Source organism: Vipera berus (assembly GCF_964194415.1).
Source record: "Vipera berus genome assembly, chromosome: 1".
NCBI lineage: Eukaryota > Metazoa > Chordata > Lepidosauria > Squamata > Viperidae > Vipera > Vipera berus.
The window spans coordinates 159,899,091-159,922,834 of record NC_138202.1 but is presented as its reverse complement, the minus strand read 5'-3'; the positions used below and the strand labels follow the sequence as shown (position 1 = coordinate 159,922,834).

The following is a 23,744-nucleotide window of genomic DNA, read 5'->3' as shown; positions in this document are numbered from 1 at the left end:
GGCCTTCACGAGGCCATTTGGGTCATTCTCTAGATTGCTTATGCCATTCTAGGCACTTATGACCGTGCCATTCTCGCAGTGCTTTGGAAAACCTTTGGAAAGCCTTTATACAGTAAACCCTTATAAATCAAATTTGAGGCCTTCCAAAGCATTATGAGAACATCGTGGTCATAACTGTAACCAGCCTGCCTAGCAACCAAGTGGCTGTAACCTTGGGGACTGGGCACAGGTATCGTTTGTTCAGTGAAGATTACCTGTAATCCCATTTTGTTATTCAGTTAATTTGGATGTAATTCCCCCGAGCTTCTAGAGTGGACATTCCATGTGCAAGTCAACTACTCTGCTTCCACAGATTCACATTTTTTGTTCGCAACTGAACTAGGCTAATCATGTAAAATTTCACAAATATATACATACAGCCTCTTCTTCCCCCCCCCACCACCATTTTTTGTTCGTCTTAATGCCTGTCTTCCAGCCTGCATTCCATCTTAACATGGATTGCTATAGTCAGGTTAATTATTCAGGCATTGCTGCAGACCTGCTTGGGAAAAAAAAACTCCCAACCCAAGGGATTTGGTATTCCATTTCCCCTCAAAAGAAAGCTCTTAGACCCCAGTTAGCAATGCCCCATTACCTCTTATGGAGTCAGTCCAAGGACAAATATTCCAAGGATATGAAATGAAAATATCCTGCCAGTGTAAAGCAGGCCTTTTCAGTGTTCATGGCTTTTCAGTATGTTGCCTGATAGGACCAACTGTATAATACAGGTATTCGATTTAACTATATGCATTTTAGACTTGCCTATTTTTAACTTACGAATACAGAAATGTTTCTCTGTTCGTTTTCCTCAGGTATAAAAATGAAAGGTTATGGCTGTCTGACTCGGTGGTATAAACTTAAAAAGTGGTCTGTAGAATACAGTGGAGAAAAAAGCACATTTTAAATAGTAAATGTACCTTTACGCTACATGCTATTGCTAACAGGTGATGGATGTTGTACCGACACTACAGCTGATGTTTTGTTGTGGGATCAAATGGCATCACCATGACAAACTTCTTGGATAGGAAGAAAGGGTATCTTTTGCATGGAACTACTGAAGATAAGTTAAAATATGGGGGATGAATGTAGATTTCTTGAATATGTGACAAGAGAAATTGGCAAGTCCTCATAAGTCAAAGCACAGAAATGGACTGTGGAGGTACTGCAATACAATCTCAAAAGCCAAGTCTTCCAATTTCACTGAAATTTACTCCTATTTAAGAATGTGTAAGATTGGATTTCAATGAGCTCTCTTGATTTTCTAATTATGCTGGTCCGTAATTCTAGTTCTAATAGGCCAAAGAACATCAACTTCCATGTACTCATTTCTGCATATTGTCAGAGATTTAAAAAAATGCAAACACAGAAATGATAAATGTGGATAAGTCCAGATTTTTTTTTTAAATCCAGCAATAGCTTCTGGCAGTTGAAACATAATGAGCCCATGGGAAACACTGCTACTTTACGTAAAGGGAGAGTAGCTTATAAAGATTACCCATCCCTAATTTATATATTTTTTTATTTATTTGTTTACTTGTATCCTGCCTTTATTATTTTTACAAATAACTCAAGGAGGTGAACATATCCAACACACTTTCCTCTTCCTATTTTTCCTCAACAACAACCCTGTGAAGCGGGTTGGGTTGAGAGAGTTAATGGCCCAAAGTCAGCCAGCTGGCTTTCTTAGCTAAGGCAGGACTTGAACTCATAGTCTCTAGAGCAGACATGTCAAACACAAGGCCCGGGGGCCAGATCCGGCCCGTGAAGTGGTTTCATGTGGCCCGCGAAGCCATCCTGGAAACAGTGAGGGAACGGCCCCCACTGCCTTGGCCCTGGCCCAGAGACCCTCCTTCTGCCAGAGACCCTCAGATCTGTCCCACTCCTGCCCAGGCCCCCATAGGCACCCTTGATGCAAATGATGTAGAGCTGGCCACGCCCACCCAGTAGGCCATACGCACTCTAGCCACGCCTACCCAGTAGGCCACGCCCACCCAGGCCATACCCACCCGGCCCCCTGAGGGCAACCGCAATGCTGATGCGGCCCTCAATGAAATTGAGTTTGACACCCCTGCTCTAGAGTGTCTTGCTTTCTAGCCTGGTGCCTTAATCACTAGACCAAACTCTCTTCCTCCCTCTCTTTCTCCTCCCCCTCCCCCCTCGGTTTGCTAATTTAGGTTAACAAAAATAACTACAAATAACATTTCATTACTAGCATGTTGATAACTAAATTGCATTTCAGGGAGTTCCAGTCTTCCATAATTCACTGAATCTGGTGACTCTGGTCATTATGGTCACTGATGTCAATCACATCCTATTAATACTGCCCTGGAAGAAGTACGCTTTTCTTCTGGAAATACAGAAATTGTCTACTGGCCCGAGACTGTTCCATCTTCCCATTTTAAACAATCTTTCATCCATCATGACTTTCCCCATAAGTCACAAAATAGAAAAGGCAAAGTAACCCCGATGAAGATGATAGTGATATCATATATTTAAACATTACTGAGAAAATGCATTAATATTTAGGAATTCACTGTAAATTGTATTTCAGGAATTTAGTGGAAGTAGAACTGTACATGCTTTGCAAATATTGGGAAGAAGGGCCTTGGACCTTACATGAGCACGAACCTCTCTGGTGGGAATCAACTCATTTGAGGAGTACTTAAAGCAGTGGCATCTATTATTGGGCTCACTCAGAAGACAAAGCTGCTTTAATGAATAGCTCATGCACGATTGGAGGTACTTCTGAATCATTTTGGAGGGGTGCACAGCTCTAATTGCAATCGCCAATCCTGATCCTGTGATTTAGTGCTCTGAAGAGCAGCTCACAGCACTGGGGGTAAGAAGGATGCTCTTTAAAATACAAAGGAACTGGATAGACCCTATAGAAGTGAGACAAGTGTACTCCCACTGAAAAGCACCACAAAGCTTTGAATCACATGAAGCGAATCCAATCCTTTGCAAATGGCTCTTGGAGGCAAGGAGGAAACAAAGCTTCACGGCAAGGCAAAACAAACCTGATCTATAAGCAGAGCGAGATGCCCAACTCCAGCAGCTAATTGTAGAGGCAAGAAAGGCCAGCAAATTATTACTTATTTGGATTATTATTATCCTTACCGCAATATCTTATTTTCATTGCCAGGGGAAGAAACTTTTTTGAGAGGAGTTCTCTTTCAGGTTCCCAGAAATGACCTTTTGAGTGGAGCCTATGGATTTTCCATTGTTCCTCAGGTGATTATGAGTAGCCTCTGTACTAACCTTGCCTTTATCAAATAGTGACAACCTTTTTTTAAAAAAAAGCTGGGTTGTTGTTTTTTAACAAGGCGGTCACCTAGACGCTGAACTCTACGGTATGAATGTGGTCGAGGGTCACCGAATTAGTTTGTGTTTCAGCACATTTATAACTTGAAAGAGGAATGAGTTCTTTCAGGAGCTTTTACTGAGAAAGTATGATAGCATAATTCAGATTTATATTATGGTAAACTAAAAAAAAAAATACACGGGGCCAGGAATTGAACTGTTGGCAAATGGGCATTGCAAAATACAACCTCAGAAGTGTACAGCCTTAAAAAAAAGGAGGCCCGGTCATGGTATTAGCACGTTAATAATTTGGGCCCCCAGTTATTCCTTGCATTCTTTGTGATGAGCTACCTCAGTTGCCGAAGGCTGCTGTTTTAAAGGCAATAAGAACAGGAGCATCTATAGTCTTAGCACCTGGGTTATTTATCATTAAAGCGAACGCTGCTACGCTACATTTTATATGCCAGATTCAAAAAAAAAAAGGGAGAACACAAGTATGCTTAATTTGCTTCTCTTCTTTATATATAGTGTCATGACCCACCACTGCTTTGTCCCACGAGAGGGGGGGGGGGAATAGAGGGAGAGAGAGAGAAGAGAGAAGAGATTAAAAACAAAAACAAAAAAAAAAACCCACCACAACTCAAAAGAAATCTGTAAGAAACTCTCCCTCAAAATTCCATTAATAACCTCTCAGCGCCTGTTTAGGTTGCAGGGTCTGGCACTAAGAATGTTTTAATCTCTTTCAGCAAAACAATGTCTCGTAATGATGTACAGGACGCTTGCCGTCCTGATGAAGAATCATACATAATTCAGCACCTTTCACTTGGCACCACTGCGATATCCTCATTAGCCGTGGCTCACGGTGGCTGTCAGATGGTGTCCATGCGAACACGCAGGCATTATATTGTCTTTTGAGATGTGCAGCTGCTTCCATGACACTGCCAGTACATAAAAACATGACGCCAGTTTGTTTTATTTAGTGCTAAACCTTCCAGTTTGTAAAAACAAGGCTGACACAGAGCCTGACACGAGGCAGGGAAAATAATTAGCTCTCATTTTCTCAGGCTCCTATTTCCTTCTCCCTGCTGTGTTCCCTTTCCACTAAACCACCACATGTCAGTCGAAATGGGAGGCAATTAGTGGGCTCATTTCAGTCCCCACAACTGTGCTGAAAAGAAAGTATTTATGATGGCACAATGAGCAGCTGAAAGATTAAATAACATTTGCCTTTTGAAAAGAAAATGACTTCTAGCTAAATGGGCAATTTTTGATTATTCTCAAACAAGCTTAGAGTAGTTTGGCTTTTTTTAAAAAAAAAACACAAGAAAGGAAAATGAGTCATTTTTAGGTGAAAGAATCAAATAAAACTTGACACAGTAATGCAAATAACTGATGTTTTATTGCAAAATATGTAAATGTGTTATAGCCTTAACAATGGCCTCTGTCTTGGGTCGAGGGAGACTGCTGCCAAGCAGGCACCACTGCAGGAAAAGGTTGCTAAACAGCAGGTTGTTGTTGTTATTGATTCCCATTTTTTAAATAGTATTAGGGGAAAGATTTTCATTAAAGGTAATAAGCAAATAAGAGTGAGGCATCAGTATGTTTAAGTTGTGGGGTTTCTGTACTACAGGCAGTTTCACCAGATGTGGGAAAGCATCCCAATTCTAATGCAATTTTGGCTGAGAATGGCAGAATTAGGTCCTTGAATGTAATTAAAACAGGCTGTATTTTTAAAAAAAATAAAAGAAAAATGCTTTGCTTGCTGTTCTCTTTATTTTGAGTATTGTAAGGTGGAATTTATGCATAATAATGACTTTGTTTAGGTGCTAGGAATAGCTGTGTGTCTCTAGCCCTTTTAAAACAGCAGGTTTCAGTGGGTTAGATGGAGAAATTCTAGGAAGGAAAATTATTGTTTAAAAAGAAACACCCATGAGTTTCAGGATTTTTCATCGCCTAAGTGACTGCAAGAAGATATATTTAAAAATCTCACAGGCTGCTTCTATAGCATCTTAATGCTTGCACGGATGCAGCTTCTGTGAAGGATAGCAAAGGTCAGAAGGTTAGGACGATGCTATTCTGTATAGGGATGCTGTCAATCTGAGTGCTTAATTTAAGATGATCGACCCGTTTTATTTTTTTAAAGATATTTGAGATACCATCTCAAGGCTTTAAAGGATGCATTTTTCAACTTGCCAAAGATTTGTCTTTGCAGAGATCTCTATAAATTCATCATGTAGAATGTTCTAAATACTTACTTTTTTTAAAAAAAATCTCTTTATTTTTCTTCATTATTTTTTTTTAGCCTTCCTCCTAAAATTATCTAATGTGAACAATCCAGAAATAATATAGTTTCAACTATTTGCTGGAGAATAGAGTGGTCTGTGCTCTTCTAAAAAATTATTCTTTTTTCCTTTGTAAAGTTGTCATGGTAGACATTTTCATAAAGTTTCTCTAGGCAGGTTCTTCTACATTAGAGTAGATTTTACAGTTAGAATGACTTGAGTGGGATCCAGTATTCTCCATTATTCTCAAGGGACTTCCAGTGGAGCTGGTAGAAGGTCATGCAACAGAAATTTTCATTGATTCCTCCTCCTTTCTCTGCCTTGAAGAGTCTCTACTGTTGATCAAGGGAACCAACCCTAAAGTTGCAAAGAGTGGGAAGAATGTATGCCAATTGTTGTCTCAAGCCCCACTCCCATCCACCCCAAAGAAGACAGCCTCTCTTGAATCTTAGTTCCCCCTACAAATGAAAAGATTCTGGTGAACAAAACTGGACTCCTATCGCAGAATTCCCAATAATTGGCTGAAATGAACAATTATTGCTCTTTCAGTAGATTCAATGAATAATATTTTTTTTGCTCTAGCTCTAGGTAAACGTGTTTTAGTTCTCAATCTGAATCTTCTTATTTTATTGGGAATTAGACTAAAGTTACTAGCAGAGGTGTTTTCCCAAAATGTTTTCCAATCAGGGTTTGAGACAGTAGTGAATAAACAGGAACTTGAACTTGAATAATGTTTAAGCTAGTACCATTCTACATCATTATATCCCCTCATGTAGAAGAAGATGGCCTGATTGTACAGGAAGGAAGCTGAAACATAAGTTCTCGTTCTCTTTCCCTCCCTCCCTCTCCCTCCCTCTTTCTCTCTCCATAAATCTAGGAACTAAAGCAATAAATCATGCAACTGCTCAGAAATTATTTAAAGAACCTAGTTCCAAAGTTATGTTATTTTCTATATTGCTTGTACAGCAGAACGCAGAATTGAAGGGAAGCCAGGGGAATAAATCCAGGAACAGTTTATTGGATTTATTTCGTGAATCTCTCTTCAAAGCAGTATAAAATGAGCCTAACAATCATACAAGTAAATATAACCTACAAAATCATAAATTAAACGTGGAATAATGAAAAATCTATCGTAAAAGATAGGACTGTGCAATTCTTTGAATTCAATTCCAAAACGATTCTTTAGACCACGTGAAAACATAGCAAACATTTTAAACATTGTCTGTGACACTTTAAAGAAGCCACGTGAATCTATGTGATGCTGGAAAAAGATGCAACTTGTTTAAAAAGTTGCAAACAGTTGCTGTGTTTCTGCCCCTGCCTACTTTTTTTGGAACTAAATCTTCAGTCTTGCACAGTCTTTCAAACAGATTGGGCTCAAGCAGACTTAGTTACTATCTGTGTTTCATCATTGATTTATTCATTGATTTATAGATCCATATTCACCCTAATATTGAACAATTCAGGATAGTGTGTACAAGGTTCCTGCCCTCTCTTTCCCCTCCTACGACAAATCTTGAACTGTGAGACAGTGACTGCCACAAAGTGACCCATCAGCTTTCATGCCTAAAGGAGCAGTAGACTTCACATTTTCCCGAATTCAAGGCCAACACCTTAATCACTACACCAAATTCACTTTCATACCTTGAATTTTGCCCAGAAATACAAACAGCCATCAGTGGAAATGCACTAAAAAGGGAATAACATACACCAGCCTCATAAAACCTTCTTTGTTCATTAAGTGGATGAACTGAGCTTTCCTGAAACAAGTTAGTCTTACATAAAATATATTAAGAGCTTCATCACCAGGGTCAAATCTGACATATTCAGGAACGGATAGAGCTTGTATGATACTCTTCCCTTTGCAGACATTCTTCTTATCGCCACTGTAACTTAAATATTCAGATTTAAGGCTTATTCCAGGAATAATCCAAACAGCAAATCTGAGACTTCAAAATTAACTCAAGTTAAGAGTTTTGCTTTAGCTTAAAGTGCCTGTACCTGGATTAAGTTTTCAACATCCATCTGTTTAGAATTTTAGTCATAGATCGGCATATATTGAACGTATCCCAGGCCTCCTGATGCAAATATCTGGTGAGGTCTATCTATCTTGATAAATTTGATCTCAAATTGCTCATCACCAGACAATCAGAAATAGTAAAACTGGCATCATCAGGACTAATTATGTAACCAAACACAAAATTTCAAGCTCAATGAGCAAACATGCCAAAATACATTTTTGCAGTTCAGAATACCAGAACAGGCAGTCCTAATTTAACAACCCCAATTGGGACCAACAATTGTGGTTGCTAAGCGAGGCAATTGCTAAGTGAAACTATGGCTGCTTTCCGTGTTACAGCGAAGAAGTATCTTGTGAAGATTTTAAGGACAGATTAATTCTGCTTCAGAAGCAAATAAAAGGAAATCTTCATTTATTTACCTGAGGACCCTTTCCAGGTTTTAAATGGTAGCCAAAAACAAGTTCCAGATTCAGCACTTTCACCTCACTGGCCTCATTTTCACTGGCAGAATCCTGCCACAAAAAAGAACAATTAGTCACTTTGGTTCACCTCAGACTTCTGTTATTGTTTTAAGTTCAAGACAATGCTATCATTTGAGTTGAGTATTTCACCATTTTGCACATGACTGAAGCAGTCTGGCTCAATTTAAATCTTGAATGTAAGAAAGAACATTGTGTTATTCAGGCTTTAAAAGCAAATCTGTAAACCTCTAAGGGAGGCGTCAGATATTTCCTATGCAGCAGGGCCAAAAGGGATCAGGTCTTGGTCTTCCCCTTTTTCCTCTCGGGGAATTTTTTATGCATCCCATAAAAGAACCTTAAGAAATTGAGAAGTTCTGCAAAACATTGGGTACTGCACCTGCACCCTTATCAGGTGGGTAGCAGTTGAACCAAATTGTTCAAACCTGGAACTATAAGCTAGCAATGCAAGATTCCCTCATTTGATTCAAGCAATTCCTCTCTAAAGTCAACGTGTTAGAATTCATAAAGTACTGCAATTGACTCCAAACTTCCAGTCATATGGCAAGAAAGAAGGAGACCTGTTGCGTGATTTTGCTTTTCTATCACGCAACAATAGTGGTCATCAAAATTCACAATACTGGTTTTGGATTTTTATGTTTATTCAACAAGGCAAATTACATGGTTCACAGTGAATGCTAAAGTGGAATGGATGGGTTCGCACACTGCATTCAGCCAGAATCAAATTGACTGTATTATGGCTTAGTGTTATACAAGAACCTAGCAAATCCTGGAGGAACTGTAGGTGATAGAGAGCCATGCAGAATTTTGGGCATGAATGCTGATTGTTTAATTGGTAAATGATACAGCATTGCTGAAAGTTATAAGAAAATTTAATAATAAATTGCTCTGATATCGGGTCCCAGTCTAATTGATGGGTAATAGCTTGGCACTCTCTGACCTAGCTGGATCAATTGTTCATTTTTCTGCCAGTATTGAAATTTTCTTTCCAATAAAACAAGAGCATAGATTATTTAGAGTTCTTCAATAGCTGCAACCAAATATAGACTCTTCTCAAGATAGTTAAGCCTGGATATGCTTTTAGATTTGGCTGATAGTAATAGCAAATATTAGTACAATTTTTTCACATATCTCTCTTGTTTAATCAAATAGAATGCAACAAGGACACACCATACTTACCTTAATCAGAGGTGGAAAATGAAACATATTGAAGAAATCCTGATATAGCTTCTCAATGGCAGTCTGAGAAGGAAAGAACATAGAAAGTTAAACACAGGACATGACTGCAAACAATTTTTCATGTAGCGATCTCATAAAATATTCAACTCTGTGGGGCAAGAAGGCACTTTTTGGTCAGTCATAGAGCACCGTTTTCTTCTTTCTGTTGCTCACCAATCTGCTGGAGAGCAGATGCATGATCAGCCTTAAGTGGTGGGTGAAGTATTGGAGTGGTGACTGAAATGCAAACTACCTGTCAGTCAAGCATCCAAACCTGATTGGGTCTTCTCAAAATGCAAATATCTTAGAAATGGCCCGACTGGACCAGAGTGGTACCGATTCTGAGTGAAAGCAGTTTTATACGGAGACTATAAAATGGCAAGTCTCCTGGTTAAATAAAATGGCTGATGCTGATGATGGGCATTATCTACTAAGCTATGGCATAATAATTAATAATAATAATAATAATAATAATAATAATAATAATAATAATAATAATGTAGTAGTAGTAGTTGGAAGGGACCTTGGAGGTCATCTAGTCCAACCCCCTGTTCAGGCAGGAAACCCTATACCATTTCAGACAAATGGCTGTCTGGTCTCTTCTTAAAAACTTCCAGTGTTGGAGCATTCACCACTTCTGGAGACAGGTTGTTCCACTGGTTAATTGTTCTAACTGTCAGGAAGTTTCTCCTTAGTGCTAGGTTGCTTCTCTCCTTGATTAATTTCCATCCGTTGCTTCTTGTCCTGCCTTGGGGCGCTTTGGAGAATAGCTTGACTCCCTCTTCTTTGTGGCAGCCCCTGAGATATTGGAACACTGCTATCATGGTGCCCCTAGTCTTTTCATTAAAGTAGACATACCCAATTCCAGCTTTGTTGGACAGTGTCTACAGATATTTTATAGCACTGCCCACATTGGTTGGCGTCTAAGCTCTGATTTACCATCACTTTGCTTCCCCTCAGCTTTTAAAACGTTTCTGATCAAGAATACTGTTTGCACACACACTTTTTTTGCATATATTTGCAATTCTTTCCTTATCTATAGGAGTGTGAGAGCAATTTTTTTGATTCCTCCTCCCCTCTTTTTTTTGCAAGAGTAAAGAGCTGCACTTACCTCCCATTCTATCTCATCCTTACCTATTCATATCTATACTAAGCACATCAATGTCCATAACCAGAAGTTCGTGACAAGTTGCACATGTGTTGTGCAAAACAATATAAGAAAAAGATTTATGGATATATTTATTAATGGTCATGAATACACACCTGAAATCTCAGCATCTCATGAAATAATATGTACTGTATGTAATCATTTTTATTTTAGTAAATCTGGAGTTATTTTTGTCATAGATTGTCAGCTTTAGAATTTAATAGCTTGATGATCACCCAAAGTTTGCAATTTAGATACCTTCAAATGAATGATGTGTCCTTTGGAAAAAATTCCCATGTCCTTCAAATCTTCTTCTTCCAGAAGAAGTAGACGTTTTCCTGTGATGTGATGCTCTTTAAACAAGCTAGCATACATACTCATGTCGCCAGATGTATCACCTTAAGATCATAAGACATTGTTCAGAAATCTAGACATAGAAGGATCAAGTTTTGTGAGTGCAGTTCTCTTTCAAGGCGTTTTTTTTTTGTTTCTACTAGCACTGATGATATTACCTAATTTGGGTAATGAAACATCTGCAAAAAACAGCCAAGCCCAGAGAGCACCAAGAAGGACCCCTCATTTACAAACATAAATATTTGTAAACTACAAATATTCTCCTTTATTGGGTTTGGGTCTTGCTGTACCCTAAAGAAGACTCCATTCTCTGTGAGCTAGTGCCTTAGATTTCCAACCTGACTACAGCAACAGGCAAGCCTTGTTCTGTTCCAGCCTTCAGTAATCCTTTAAATTAAAAAAATTATAAACACCAATTATTTAGAAAACTAGTATACAAATTTATTCTTGCTTTAATTTTTTGCCCCCTGCTTTGCCAGTGTGCTGCTTGAACAAAATCCCATTAAATGAACAAGGGAAGCAGAATTCAGGGAAGCAGATTCAGGGAAGCAGAATTCATTTTATACAGAATTTCCGTTGGAATCCTTGTTTCTCTCAAAATTTATGCTGAAAATATTAACGGAAACGTTTATTGGCTTCATTTATTTCATGCTGTCAACTCAATGAGGATGTAAATTGAGTAATATCTATCAGTGAAAGATTTCTTAATATTCCCATATTCTTGTTGAGGGATTTGTTCTTTTCGCTTTACTGAGAAAGTTAGCTAAGTTCCTTTGAATCTTAAGACAACTCAAAGGTTTTTTTTTATGCTTTTCCTAGTTGTATTAGAGCTTTTAACCTTGCTTAGTCTATCACCACAATACATTTATTCATTTAGCTCTTGTGAGCTAGACATATATAGAGCCTTACCTTGTCTAACGAGCTGTTGCATCCAAAAATACTGTGAAGAAAGGACATTGATTTTATGATCTGAGGCATGAAAAGCTTTGTACGGCACATCTAATCAGAAAACATGTTGAGAGGGAAAAAACGTGGTCCTGAAAGCTGTTTAAATGAATAGGGATTGTGTAAAAAAACACAATAACATACTTTAATCTTACATCTGAGATTAAAAATTTGCAACCAGGGCCAAATCCAGCTCCTCTCATCAGTTGCCAATTCAAAGGAAGATGTAGACTGATGGTGACTAAAGCAGAAAGATGAATTGGCAATCTAACATGAGAGATGGATCAGATTCTGCCCATGAGTCCACATTCTGCCTCCAAGATGATCCTTGAGTAAACCTATTTGTTGGCCAGGGCACCCACCGTAAGACAATTACTTCTTACACTCTCCATAGAACATCTCCATTTTAATATGCTTGAGGTTTTCAGCCCTCATTATCATTTTTTTAAAAAAAAAATCAACAAAAAGCTCTAGAATTATAATGTAAGGTAGAAATTACCAAACATATATTTCTTCTTTGAAATAAATATGTTTATGCACAGTCATTTGTAATTTAAGAATGTTTCCTGTGCAGAGATGTGTTTATGAAGTATACGTTTAAACTTCCATCAAGGTATTAATGGTAGGCCTGAAGGCAAAACAGTCCCACCATGTAGGATCATAAATATAAGAAAAACTAAAATGCTAACTTCTAAATTACTACCAATGGACATATTACTAAGATCCTTAGTTAGACTGCAGAGGATAATTTAGATTAATGCAATTTGCTGTACACAAGGCTGTCCATATTCAGAAGCTTCAGCCAACACCAAATGCCGCATCCTAAATGCTGATGGGGAAGAACCAATTTACCAGGGTAGCACCATTACTACTGGAGCTGCAGAACCTGCCTGTAGCCTTCTAGATCTTATCCAAGGTGCTGTTATGGCCTACTTCACTGCTTGGACCTTTGTTAACTTCAGGACTACGTGTTCAAGCTAAACTCTTCCCATCTACTATGTATATTCCATGTGAGATGCCAGGATGTAGATCATCCCTTTTCAGAATATAACATGGACATGAAAGCAGGCCTCCTTGATTGTAGTCCCATTGCTCTGGAATAGCGTGTCCCTAAGTTCACGTTGGTTCCTTCCAATTTTCATTATGGGAATGTGTTATAGCTGTGCCATTGCAAAGAATTTTGATGCAGGGCATGTCACCTAACCCGAAGGAGCTGATTGTCCAGAGTTGAAATGATATTTATTATACATTTTTAGTTTGCACTTTGCAGGGTCCTTGGTGCTCTGCACGCTTGGTTATTTTATTGCAGATGTTTCATTACCAAACTAGATAACACCACCAGTGCTAATAGGGAGTGGGGTTTACTCTTATTTTATATGTTAGTGGCTTGCCCTGTCAAAGTTGGTGGGAACAGTCTCGATGGTTCCTTGATTGGCTATTTACTGTTAGTGTGTTTGTCTGAGTTGATAACAGCTGACAGTAAACACCAGACCAATCAAGGAACCTACAAGACCAGCCCCTTCTAGCACTGATGATGTTACCTAACTTGGTAATGAAAGATCTGCAAAAGCACAACCAAGCTCAGAGAACAACAAGGAGCCCACAGTTCAACTCTGAACTACTAATATTCTATCATAATTTGTACTTTATTTTATAGATTGCAAGCTGTCTAGAGTCCATAGATATCAAATAAGGTTACATAATAAGTAATATCAATTAAATTAGATAGGACTTTGCATCTGACTTTCTCAACATCTCTTTTCCAGTGATGCCATGAAAACAGTTTTTCTGGGCCATCTTCTTTTCTTCTAAGACTCCCTTTACATTGTTTTCTCCTTGCCAGTAGCCTGAACCTCCATGTATCTCATAGACTTGAACATCTATCATTGTGAACCTGATGGAGGACATTTATAGAAAAAATAAGTTCACAGTCCATTCCTCATTGTTCATCTTAAGATTAAACTGCAGGAAAGAAGGTGCCACAAACCAATGTTTCAAAAAACAAAAGTAAAGTTTTAGCCCAAGGATGGGGGGAGTCTGTGGTCATATGTGGTTAGACTGCAAACCCTGTTATTCATAGCCAACACTCTTGATAAGAAAAAAGCAGACTTGTAGAGCCTTGGTGGAGCAGTGGGCTAATGCCTCCTTAAGTAACACCAGCTGCCTGCAATTAGTGCAGGTTCGCATCCCACCAGGCTCAAGGTTGACTCAGCCTTCCATCCTTCCAAGGTAGGTAAAATGAGGACCCAGATTGTTGGGGGCAATTAAGCTGACTTTGTAATAATGCCACTTGGGGTGTGTGTGTGAAAGCCCTAATAAGCAGGCATATATGGTACATAGAATGAAGGCTACTGCTAAGCTTGTAAGCCGCTCTGAGTCTTCGGAGAAGGGCGGGATATAAATGGAATTAAAATAAAAAAATAAAAAAAAATCAGTATTAAGGGAGTGACAGATTTCCCATCATGGCTTAGGGTGGCCTTTGCTTAACGAAAGATGTCTTAGCTAAATTGAAAAATATTGATTTAATTAATAAAGGCTGCTTACCACATCTTCTTCAGTCCATGCACCGATATCAAATGATGGCAGCAACTGTGTAAGAAATATGAATTTAAAAGTGCAGTTTCTTTTTTTGTCTCTATTTCTTCATCTTCTCTTAGCATATGTTTTTTTCTTTGCAAATTTTGAAGATTGAAATATGTTACTGATAAAAAGACGACATGTCCCCTTTTCTTTCCCATTCAGTCAAGTTATTTGTATTCTAACTCATATTGGATGATTTACGATATTAACAAGACTGTGCTTTTGTTTGTTTTATTTTTTTACATTTATTTGCCAGATCAGAACTTCAGTGTATGCTATTCTATGTGTACAAGAACCTCAGAGTAGAGTAAACCAAATTATCCTAAGTTAGCTTTTAATTAATATGTCAAGTTCTAATTTGAACTTTAAACTTAAGTCAAATTCTAATTTAGGTTTACAAACTTAGTATTGAGGAGGCTGTTTGAGATTCGCTTTTCAATTTTGTGTGAGTTATGTAAATTGTAATGAATGGTTAGTTGATTGCCTGTTAAACATCCTGCAATGATGGAGAATGTCATTCAAAAGAAATGAACACTTAAGAGTTGAGACTCGGTTCTGAAGACTACTGCACACTAGTGATATGGCGGGGAACAGAAAGAATGTGTCACTGAGTTATTAACTTATTTTTATTTATTAAATGTCTACCCTGCCCATCTCACCTAAGTGACTCTGGGCAGATTACAACAGGTTATTAGGTAAGGTGAGACTGAATCCACAGGGAAAAATTGAGTTAAGATCATCTGAGTAGGATTGTGAGTACGATGTAAGATTATGAGTAAGACCTTTGGCTTTTACTGATTTTACACTGGTTTCCTGGATATAAACTAATCCATGGTAAATGTAATAATATAAATGTCCAGAAATTATAGTTTAGCGTGGTATACAAATGTGCACATATAGAGTACAGTATGTATCCCATAGTGAATTTGATAGGCAAACCAGCACTACCTGGGGCATGGGGGAAACAGTCTTGAATCTTGAATCAGAGTAGAACTGGAAAGGATCTTGGAGGTCTTCTAGTCCAGCCCTCCGCTCAAGCAGGAGACCCTATACCAGGGGTTCCCAACCGGGGGTGCTGCTTATTAGCTTGAATCAAATGGGATTACTATTAATGTAGTGATTTCTTCATTGTTAGTGGATTTGGTATTTAGAAGTATAATTAGTAAGGTATGCAAAGATTTAAAAATTGAGAAAAGGGTTCATGATTGATCCAAAATTATCAAATCATTTTCATAGTCAAGTTAGAATCGAATGGTGATTTAAACAGCTTCAGTATCTTAACCACTATATCATATGGTTGTTTCGTTTCACTGTGTACTGTACTGTATATTGTTGAAGTGACAATAAACCTCTTATGTGTGTAAAAAATCTATAACATGTTTAGAAGATGTCTTCCAGTCTATATGTAGCAAATGGTTGCCTGTCAGAAGCAGTAGGCCCAAATCATGATTTGTATGCCTTTCCATCTCAATTATAGACATTAGTTGACTGATTAGAGACTAGATGAGCAGTGTAACATGGTTACAAAAATACATTGCCCTATATCTATTTCGTACAAATTCAGTGGTTACCTCAGAGTATTCAGGGATAAGACACCTATAACCCTGTACATATTGCAGAACTGCAATTCCTGGCATCTTTTACTATTGGCCATACTGGATGAAACTGTTGAGAATTATTTTCAATATAGAAAATAAAGTTAGCCCTGGAGTTCTTGGCCTCCATGACGGCCATGGACCTGACCCAAGTAATTCAGGGTCCGACCTATGGGGGGGGGACACACTCTCGACCTAGTTTTCTTATCTGGGCAGTGGCTTGATGATCTGGGAGGGGGCTCGCCAACTATTGTCCCCCTGTCATGGTCCGATCATCACCTCCTGCGGTTGGTCTTCCGCTATGCCACCCCCTGCTGCTGGGCTGCGGAACCGACCAGGTGGTTCCGCCCCAGGCGCCTAATGGACCCGGAACGGTTCCAGACGGCGCTTGGGTCTATACCTACCCCCCTCACTCACAGCCCGGTCGACGCCTTGGTGGATGCCTGGGAACCACCCCGAACCAACCCAGTGATGCCCTCACCGTGATGTCCCATTGCCTGGAGGCGGTCCGGGTTTGGATGGGGAGAAACAGGCTTCGTCTCAATCCTGCCAAGACTGAGTGGCTGTGCATACCGGCATCTCGGGTCAACCAGACTATTCCATCTTTAACGATGGGTGAGGTGTTACCCCCTGTTGATAGGGCTCGCAACCTGGGCGTCCTCCTGGATTCACGGCTCAATTTTGAAGACCACATAGGAGCCGTGACCGGGGGGGGTTGCCCAGGTTTGCCTGGTGCGCCAGTTGCAACCCTATCTGGACCGAGATGCCCTACGCACAGTCACTCATGCGCTCATGACCTCCCGTTTAGACTACTGCAACGCTCTCTACATGGGGCTGCTCTTGAGGCCCACTCGGAGGCTTCAACTGGTGCAGAATGCGGCCGCGCGAGTTGTGATGGGGGTTTCCCAATACTCCCATGTAACACCTCTACTCCGCGAGCTGCATTGGCTTCCGGTTGCCCTTTGGGTGAGATTCAAGGTGCTGGTGATGACCTATAAAGCCCTAAATGGCTTGGGTCCGGGTTATCTGAGGGAACACCTGCTGCCAGCATCAAGCTCCCTTCGTCCTGTGCGCTCCCACAGGGAGGGCCTTCTCAGGATACCGCCGGTTAAGGAATGCCGACAGGTTATTCCCAGAGGAAGAGCGTTCTCTGTGGGCGCACCGGCCCTATGGAACCAACTCCCAATGGAACTTAGGACTGCCTCCGACCTTCGCTCATTTCGCCGGGACCTGAAAACTTGGCTCTTTGAGCTGTCTGGCCCAGGCTGAGGGGTTTTAATTTTATTGGGTTTTAGTTTAAATTGGGGACTTGATTTAATTAATTTTAATCTGATTTTAACTTTTGTATGTTTGTTTTTAACTCTCCCTGTAAACCGCCCTGAGTCCTACGGGAATAGGGCGGTATATAAATTTAATAAAATAAAAAAATAAAATAAATAAAATAGATAGATCTTAAGATCACAATTTGGATGGGAATTTTAATTAAAAGTTGTTGTCATAAGTCAAGGCACCATGTGAATGGACTTGATTTTACATCTATTTTTATTACAGTCATAAAACAAGTCACTGTAGTCATTAAGCAAATTATGTGGTTGTTATGCAAATCACACAGTAATTAAGTGAAGTTCATTGTAACTTTGAACGGTCATAAATGAATTACCTATATAACCATGGCATCTCCGCCTAATGCATTGATATTGTTTTAGCTTCTTCAGCTTTTTGTGCAATGCATATGTCTGTATATATGTATTTGAATTGTTTCTAAATTGTTTTAATGTAGGAATGATTATGACACCCTTCTTATGCATGAATTGACACTGAAGGGAAATAACACTAATAAGGGACATTTGTGATGCATTTGGTGACAAAGCTCAGATTAAAAGTTGGTACAGATGTATCATTAGGTACCCCATGTAAACATCACGTTTTTAATCAGGACTACAGGCTTTTTATGTATACTTTTTTCAGTGTCATCACGTTTATTGTAAAGTCAAAAATGAAACAAAGAGAAGCAAAGAAAAACAGCTCACAACAAATTAGGATTTATGACACCAATTTGTAAAAAAAAAAAGCTGATTACATTTTGGTGTCCTGTGAATAATTAAAAATGCAAACCATTAAATGAATGAAGCAAGACAACACATAATTAAATACTATAATGAAAAAAGTAACTACAAAAAAAAAGTCTTGCCATGCAGAAGTGGAACATTTCACATTCCATACAAATTTTATATTCCGTTCACACATTGTAGTAGTTTTGGCACAGAGTTATCACAGCACAGCAGAAAACAAGTCTCAACTTTTCTAAACATGGTTGAAATACTTTCCATTTACATTTTCATACAAATCTGAATACAAATAACATTATCTCCTTATTAATCAATATAAAACATTTCAAAAGTGTAAAAAGCAAAAAACCAACCCCACCCCACCCCCAAATGGTAATATGCTCAATCAGATTTCAACAGATTTACAAATTACAAATTTCTGAAATAACCTAGTTTCCCTCTGTAATGTTTCTGGAATTATCCTTTACCTATCAAGTAAGCTTTAGGCAGGCTTTTCCATAAAAATAGTTTTAAAATTCAAGTTTTGAAAAGAAAATAAGGATGGCCTTTTTACTAGTTGCTAAAAGTAGAGCAGATATTCAGGACTGTAAGCTGTTACTGCTTTTCATGCTATTTTATTAAAACAAAAATGGAAACAAATGCAATGATTTCAGGGGAATTACCAAACCAAATGTGGCTCAAGCAACAGATTTTATTAAACTGTACATAAGACATTGTGACACTAAAACAGCAGATTTCACTGTCCCTATTAATGCATTATTCTACTAATATGTCACAACTTAATACACCAGGGGAGAGCATTTGATAACCCTAGGTGATCAATGGATATTACATAAAGTGAAAATGACACTGTATTCTATTATTAACCTTTATTTTATATGACACTATTGATCTTTTCTTTTAGGTAAAAAAAAATCTATGAAAAAGGGAAAAATAGAATAGCTCCAAAGAAACTACTAAATGCATTATGCCAAAGTAGATTATAGTCTACTTCAATGGTTCTCAACCTTTTCTTCATCACGGACCCTTTTCAAATACCTTTTGTGAACATGGACCAGAGCCACAGACCACCAAGACTTAACTCAAGATTTAAATCATAACAATTCTTCAAGCCTTCATTGACCCCTTTAAAAACACTGTGGGCCCCCACTGGACTACTTGGGCTCATCCTTAGTCTTCTGCAAAATCCATATTTTGATTTGGTGGAAAGGAGAATACTTGCCCAAGTGGCTACTTTTCACATGAGATAGGCTCCTCTCTTCACTAGGTAGCTTTTACTATGTACTCAGTACTCATATCAGGTTCAGATTTTCCTTAGAATGTATCCATGGAACTTCTATATGACACAATTTACACACTGTTTCTCTCCGGATGTATTGTGACTTTTGCTTCCAAAATTCACATTGGCTATGTTGCCCGGGAATGCTGAAGATAATAATGCCAATACATCCAGAGTGAGGAAAGATATTTCAGATCTAATAGGCTTTTCATAGTTCTCTAAAACTCACTAAGTTCTGTTTAACTATTTTAAAGTGTGACTGCCATGCTTTCTCAGACAACAATAAACTATTGTACTCCATACACTAGATTAGGGCTTTTAGTGTTATCAAAATAAAACTGCTCATATACCCAAATTTAGAAATCTTAAGTTCTGACTGCAATATGCAGCAGCACAATTGTACTCTGTAACGCAGCATCCAAAATGAAGCTTTAGTAATGTCCTAATAGTTAATCCAGAATATTCAGCACTACAGTAAAACTTTGGAAGTTAAATCAGTTGGAAATATGTGTGAAGGAGCTACTTTCAAAGCCTGTTTCTACAAGCAATCAATATCTTCCTCAGATCTGTGTGTCTGTAGCCCAATGGACATAGAAAACTATCATTCAAGATAATTTACAAGGCAAAATTATTTGCTAAAAAAGAAGCTTCATGAGATTGGCTTTTACCATCAGTAAAGGATTGCAATTTAAGACTAGAAGCAGTGGTGGGATTCAGCTGGTTTGCACCACTTCAGCAGAAGCAGTAGCTAATTTTTTTGTTGCCCAGGCTCAGAATGGACTTTCGGAAGCAGCATCCACACAGAGAACCGGTTGTTCACATATTTGAATCCCACCACAGACTATAATCCCTAGGAATATCCTAGAGGCTATAGAATTAATCAAACTATCATTTTTAAGGATAGAATGATTTGAACTTGATGTCTTCCAAGCAGACTAGGGAAGGGGTGTGCTAGAAGGGTTTGAGAATCAACACAATGAATTCCCTTTCAATTATTTCAGAATGATAAAACATGTAAAATAAAAAGTAGCTCCAGGAAAGAAAAAAAATGTGCAAGAAATAAAGTTCTTTTATAGATTCCTAAATTCTTAAAAAATGAACATTCTTAGAAATATGTTGCCTGATTAAGTGGAAAGTCCTATTCAGTCAAATTTTCTGTTTAAATTAATCAAAGCAATTAGTTAGATGTGGAGCCCTAACCTGGATCCTTGGTTGTTTCTATGCAGTTATGTTTGACATATAACCATACTTTGTGGAAATATGAATTTTATGTTTGCTTTGACTCAAGAAGTTGATGGATTTAAATATCATTGCATTGTGTTCCTTTTTTCGTTTTTACTAAGATTTTTATCAACCGAAAAAAGACAGAAATGGCAATAAGTAAGTAACAATGTGAAAAAGACATATTTATCGCACAAGAACAATCCAGCTATTCGAGAAGTCTTTGTCCAGATTGGATTTTCCTTAGTTATTTTACAATAATGCTAACGGCATGTTACCTGTATGGCAGGAAATCTATATTAGAATCGGTAAAACTGATTCCATTCTCTCACCATGCCCAAGTAGGTGAACTGTACTGCCAGATAAAAGTGAGCATTTGAAAATGTTTGCTTCCTATCAATCTTAATATATGGTATGTTTGTCTGTGTGTGCCTTCTAGTCAGTGTTGATTCCTGGTGACCATCTGGACTAATCCCTGCATTTTTCTTGGCCAGGTTTTTCAGAAGTGATTTTGCTCTTCCTCTTCCTTAGGGCTGAGGGAAAGTGACTGGGCCAAGGTCACTCACCCAGCTTTGTAGCCAAGATGGGACTAGAACTCATAATGTTCTGGTTTCTAGCCTGATGCCTTAATCACTATACCAGGGATAGGCAACCTTGGCTCTTTTATGACTCGTGGACTTCAACTCCCAGAACTCCTGAGCCAGCCATGCTGAGGGGAAAGGGAAAGTTTCCAAACTGAGCCATACTGGCTCAGGAATTCTGGGAGTTGAAGTCCATGAGTCATGAAAGAGCCAAGGTTGCCTACCCCTAGGGCCTACACTATACCAAACTGATTCTAGTATACAGCCCACTGCTGTATGCATGAATCTTTGGAATTACAACTATAAAATATGCAGGAAAACCCCAAATGGAATTACACATTTTTATCCGTTAACCTGCTCAAGAGACCTACAGGAGGAACAATAATAGATGTATACTTAAAAGAAAACTCCAGCAGTTTCAGCATTAGCGTAGTATTGAGCCATAACTGTGTCGACAATAGGTCAACATAAACAACAACAAAAAACTTAAATAAACAAACAACCCAAAATTGTTTAATTTAATTTTAAAATTGAAAGAAAAAAAAAGAAACCACATAGAGGGTATAAACATAAGGAACATGAATAAGAAAACAAAATGGTTCTGTGCAACAAAATGGTGCTCTGTTCTTACTCAAAAATGAAAAAAAATAGGATACTTTTTCCTCAGTGTTCTTCTCCCTTTTGTTATAGATGCCAAGACTAGAGTTCTCACAGCTTTTCCTTTACTGCTAATCACTGTCATCCTTAAAATTGGCCTCATCATCGGTATCATCATCATCATCATCATCAGATAAGTCGAATTCATGGAACCCCAGCACCAGGTCGACCTTCTTCCCTTTTCTCATAGAAGTGGTTTTGGAAGAATTCTTTTTGGCTTGCATATTGATCTGCATTCCAGAATGCAGGCCGGATCCTGCCTCCTTCACAGAGAAGACATCCCCAAAACCTTGCATCATCAAGGCCTTCAGACTCTGGTTCATGCCAGCTACCTCCCCATTACTCGTGGCAGTAATCTGACATGACATCTCTGCACTGTTTGATTCCTCTGTTTTAGATTCAAAGTAAGATGCCTCAGACATTCTGGCAGCAAAAGGGAAGCAAAACTAATGAAAAAGGGAAAGGAAAGACAGAGGGGGAGGGGAAAGGAAAATTAGAAACCAATTAAAATCCCAGCAAAAGACACCAACCACCAGATTAGTTAGCAGTAAACAGAAAGTAAAATGATTAGTGACCTTTAATACAAAGTGCCAAGTCAGCATTTTTTTTATTTTTTTAAAGACTTGGTTATTGTAACTCCATAAAAATATCAGAAACCTAAAGCATATATAAGGCATCATAACATATACATTTTGTGTATCGTTAGAAGATTGTGTGTGTGTGGGGGGGTTGTTTCTTTTTGGTAGTGCAGTCCAGTCTGAGAATAATTTTAACAAAGCAAAAAGGGGAAAAAATCAAAATAAATTTTGTTTTCTAAATTAATTTGATTTTTTATATGCATATATATTTAAATATTTCAGTGTCTCATACAGGACTGACAAAAAGTATGCCTCTGCAGAACTGTATATGGCTTATGTTTGCTTTGTAATCAAAAGCCACCACTGGTTGACAATCAAATTAATTCTGGAGAAAGCAGAAACGAATCCTGACTCTATTAATAAGCAATTCACACTTTTTTTTGCTGGAAATTAGCAAGTAATAGATACAGGATTTCAGCTCCTTAATATAAAAATAATTTCCCATTATTTCCTATAAGATAATATTTCATGCCACAAATTAAGATGGACACAGAGTCTCCATCTCCTGGTCAGTTGCTGCCAAGAATAAGTAGAAGTGGCTTGTTGCCACACAGAGATTTAAAAATAAATAAATAAACCAGTCTGTACGTCACAGCTGTATGACACATAAATCCCCACCTGTAGGTTACACTACTTGAAAAGATTTCAGAAGACAAGACAAATACTTATACTGAGAGAATCCTAAGGAACTCAAAAGCTTCATTCATTTGATCCCTTTTGCTGATGGAGCCCTTTCTGTCAGGGAATGATTTTATTCCTACTCTCTGCTACCTTCTTATGCTTGCTTGTTCAAATGTTTTGGGGATCTGCCTGGAGATAAGGAGGGACTTTCTATCAAGGCGAACAGAAGTCTACAGGAAGTCCTCGACTTACAACAGTTCATTTAGTGATCGTTTGAAGTTACAACAGCACTGAAAGTGACTTACGACCATTTTTCACACTTATGGCCATCAGAGCATTCCCATAGTCATATGATTTACATTTGGATGCTTCATATTTATGACGCTTGCAGTGTCCCAGGGTCAGGTGATCATCTTTTGCGACCTTCTGACAAGCAAAGTCAATGGGGAAGCCAGATTCACTTAACAACCGTGTTGCTAATGTTACAACCGCAATGGTTCACTTAACAAATGTGGCAAAAAAAAGCCGTAAAATGAGGCAAAACTCACTTAGCAAATTTCTCACTTAGCAACATAAATTCTGGGGTCAGTTGTGGTCATACGTAAGGACAACCTGTATATCTATTCTGCTATATGGCTATGCATAGAGGAAAATGTGCAAGTTGTTATCTAACCAAGCAGAGGCATCTGTGGGGGTAAAAAAATGTATTCTGTTATAT

At 38.4% G+C, this 23,744-nt stretch overlaps 1 protein-coding gene across 10 annotated transcripts in view; it reads right to left on the bottom strand.

Moving 5' to 3' along the window:
- The window catches only part of MAP3K20 (mitogen-activated protein kinase kinase kinase 20), a 125,736-nt gene that overhangs the window by 25,120 nt on the left and 76,872 nt on the right, over positions 1-23,744 (bottom strand). For 2 of the 10 annotated variants that reach the window (XM_081314634.1, XM_081314636.1), the window contains one exon: positions 21,602-22,213. In XM_081314634.1, coding sequence (XP_081170760.1) covers positions 21,839-22,213 — 375 coding nt within the window. In that variant the 3' untranslated portion in view covers positions 21,602-21,838. Of the gene's footprint in view, positions 1-4,779; positions 5,979-8,061; positions 8,155-9,300; positions 9,364-10,744; positions 11,228-11,749; positions 11,781-14,329; positions 14,375-21,601; positions 22,214-23,744 lie in introns of those variants that run through there. The other 8 variants (XM_081314638.1, XM_081314635.1, XM_081314633.1 and 5 more) reach the window with 8 other exon arrangements.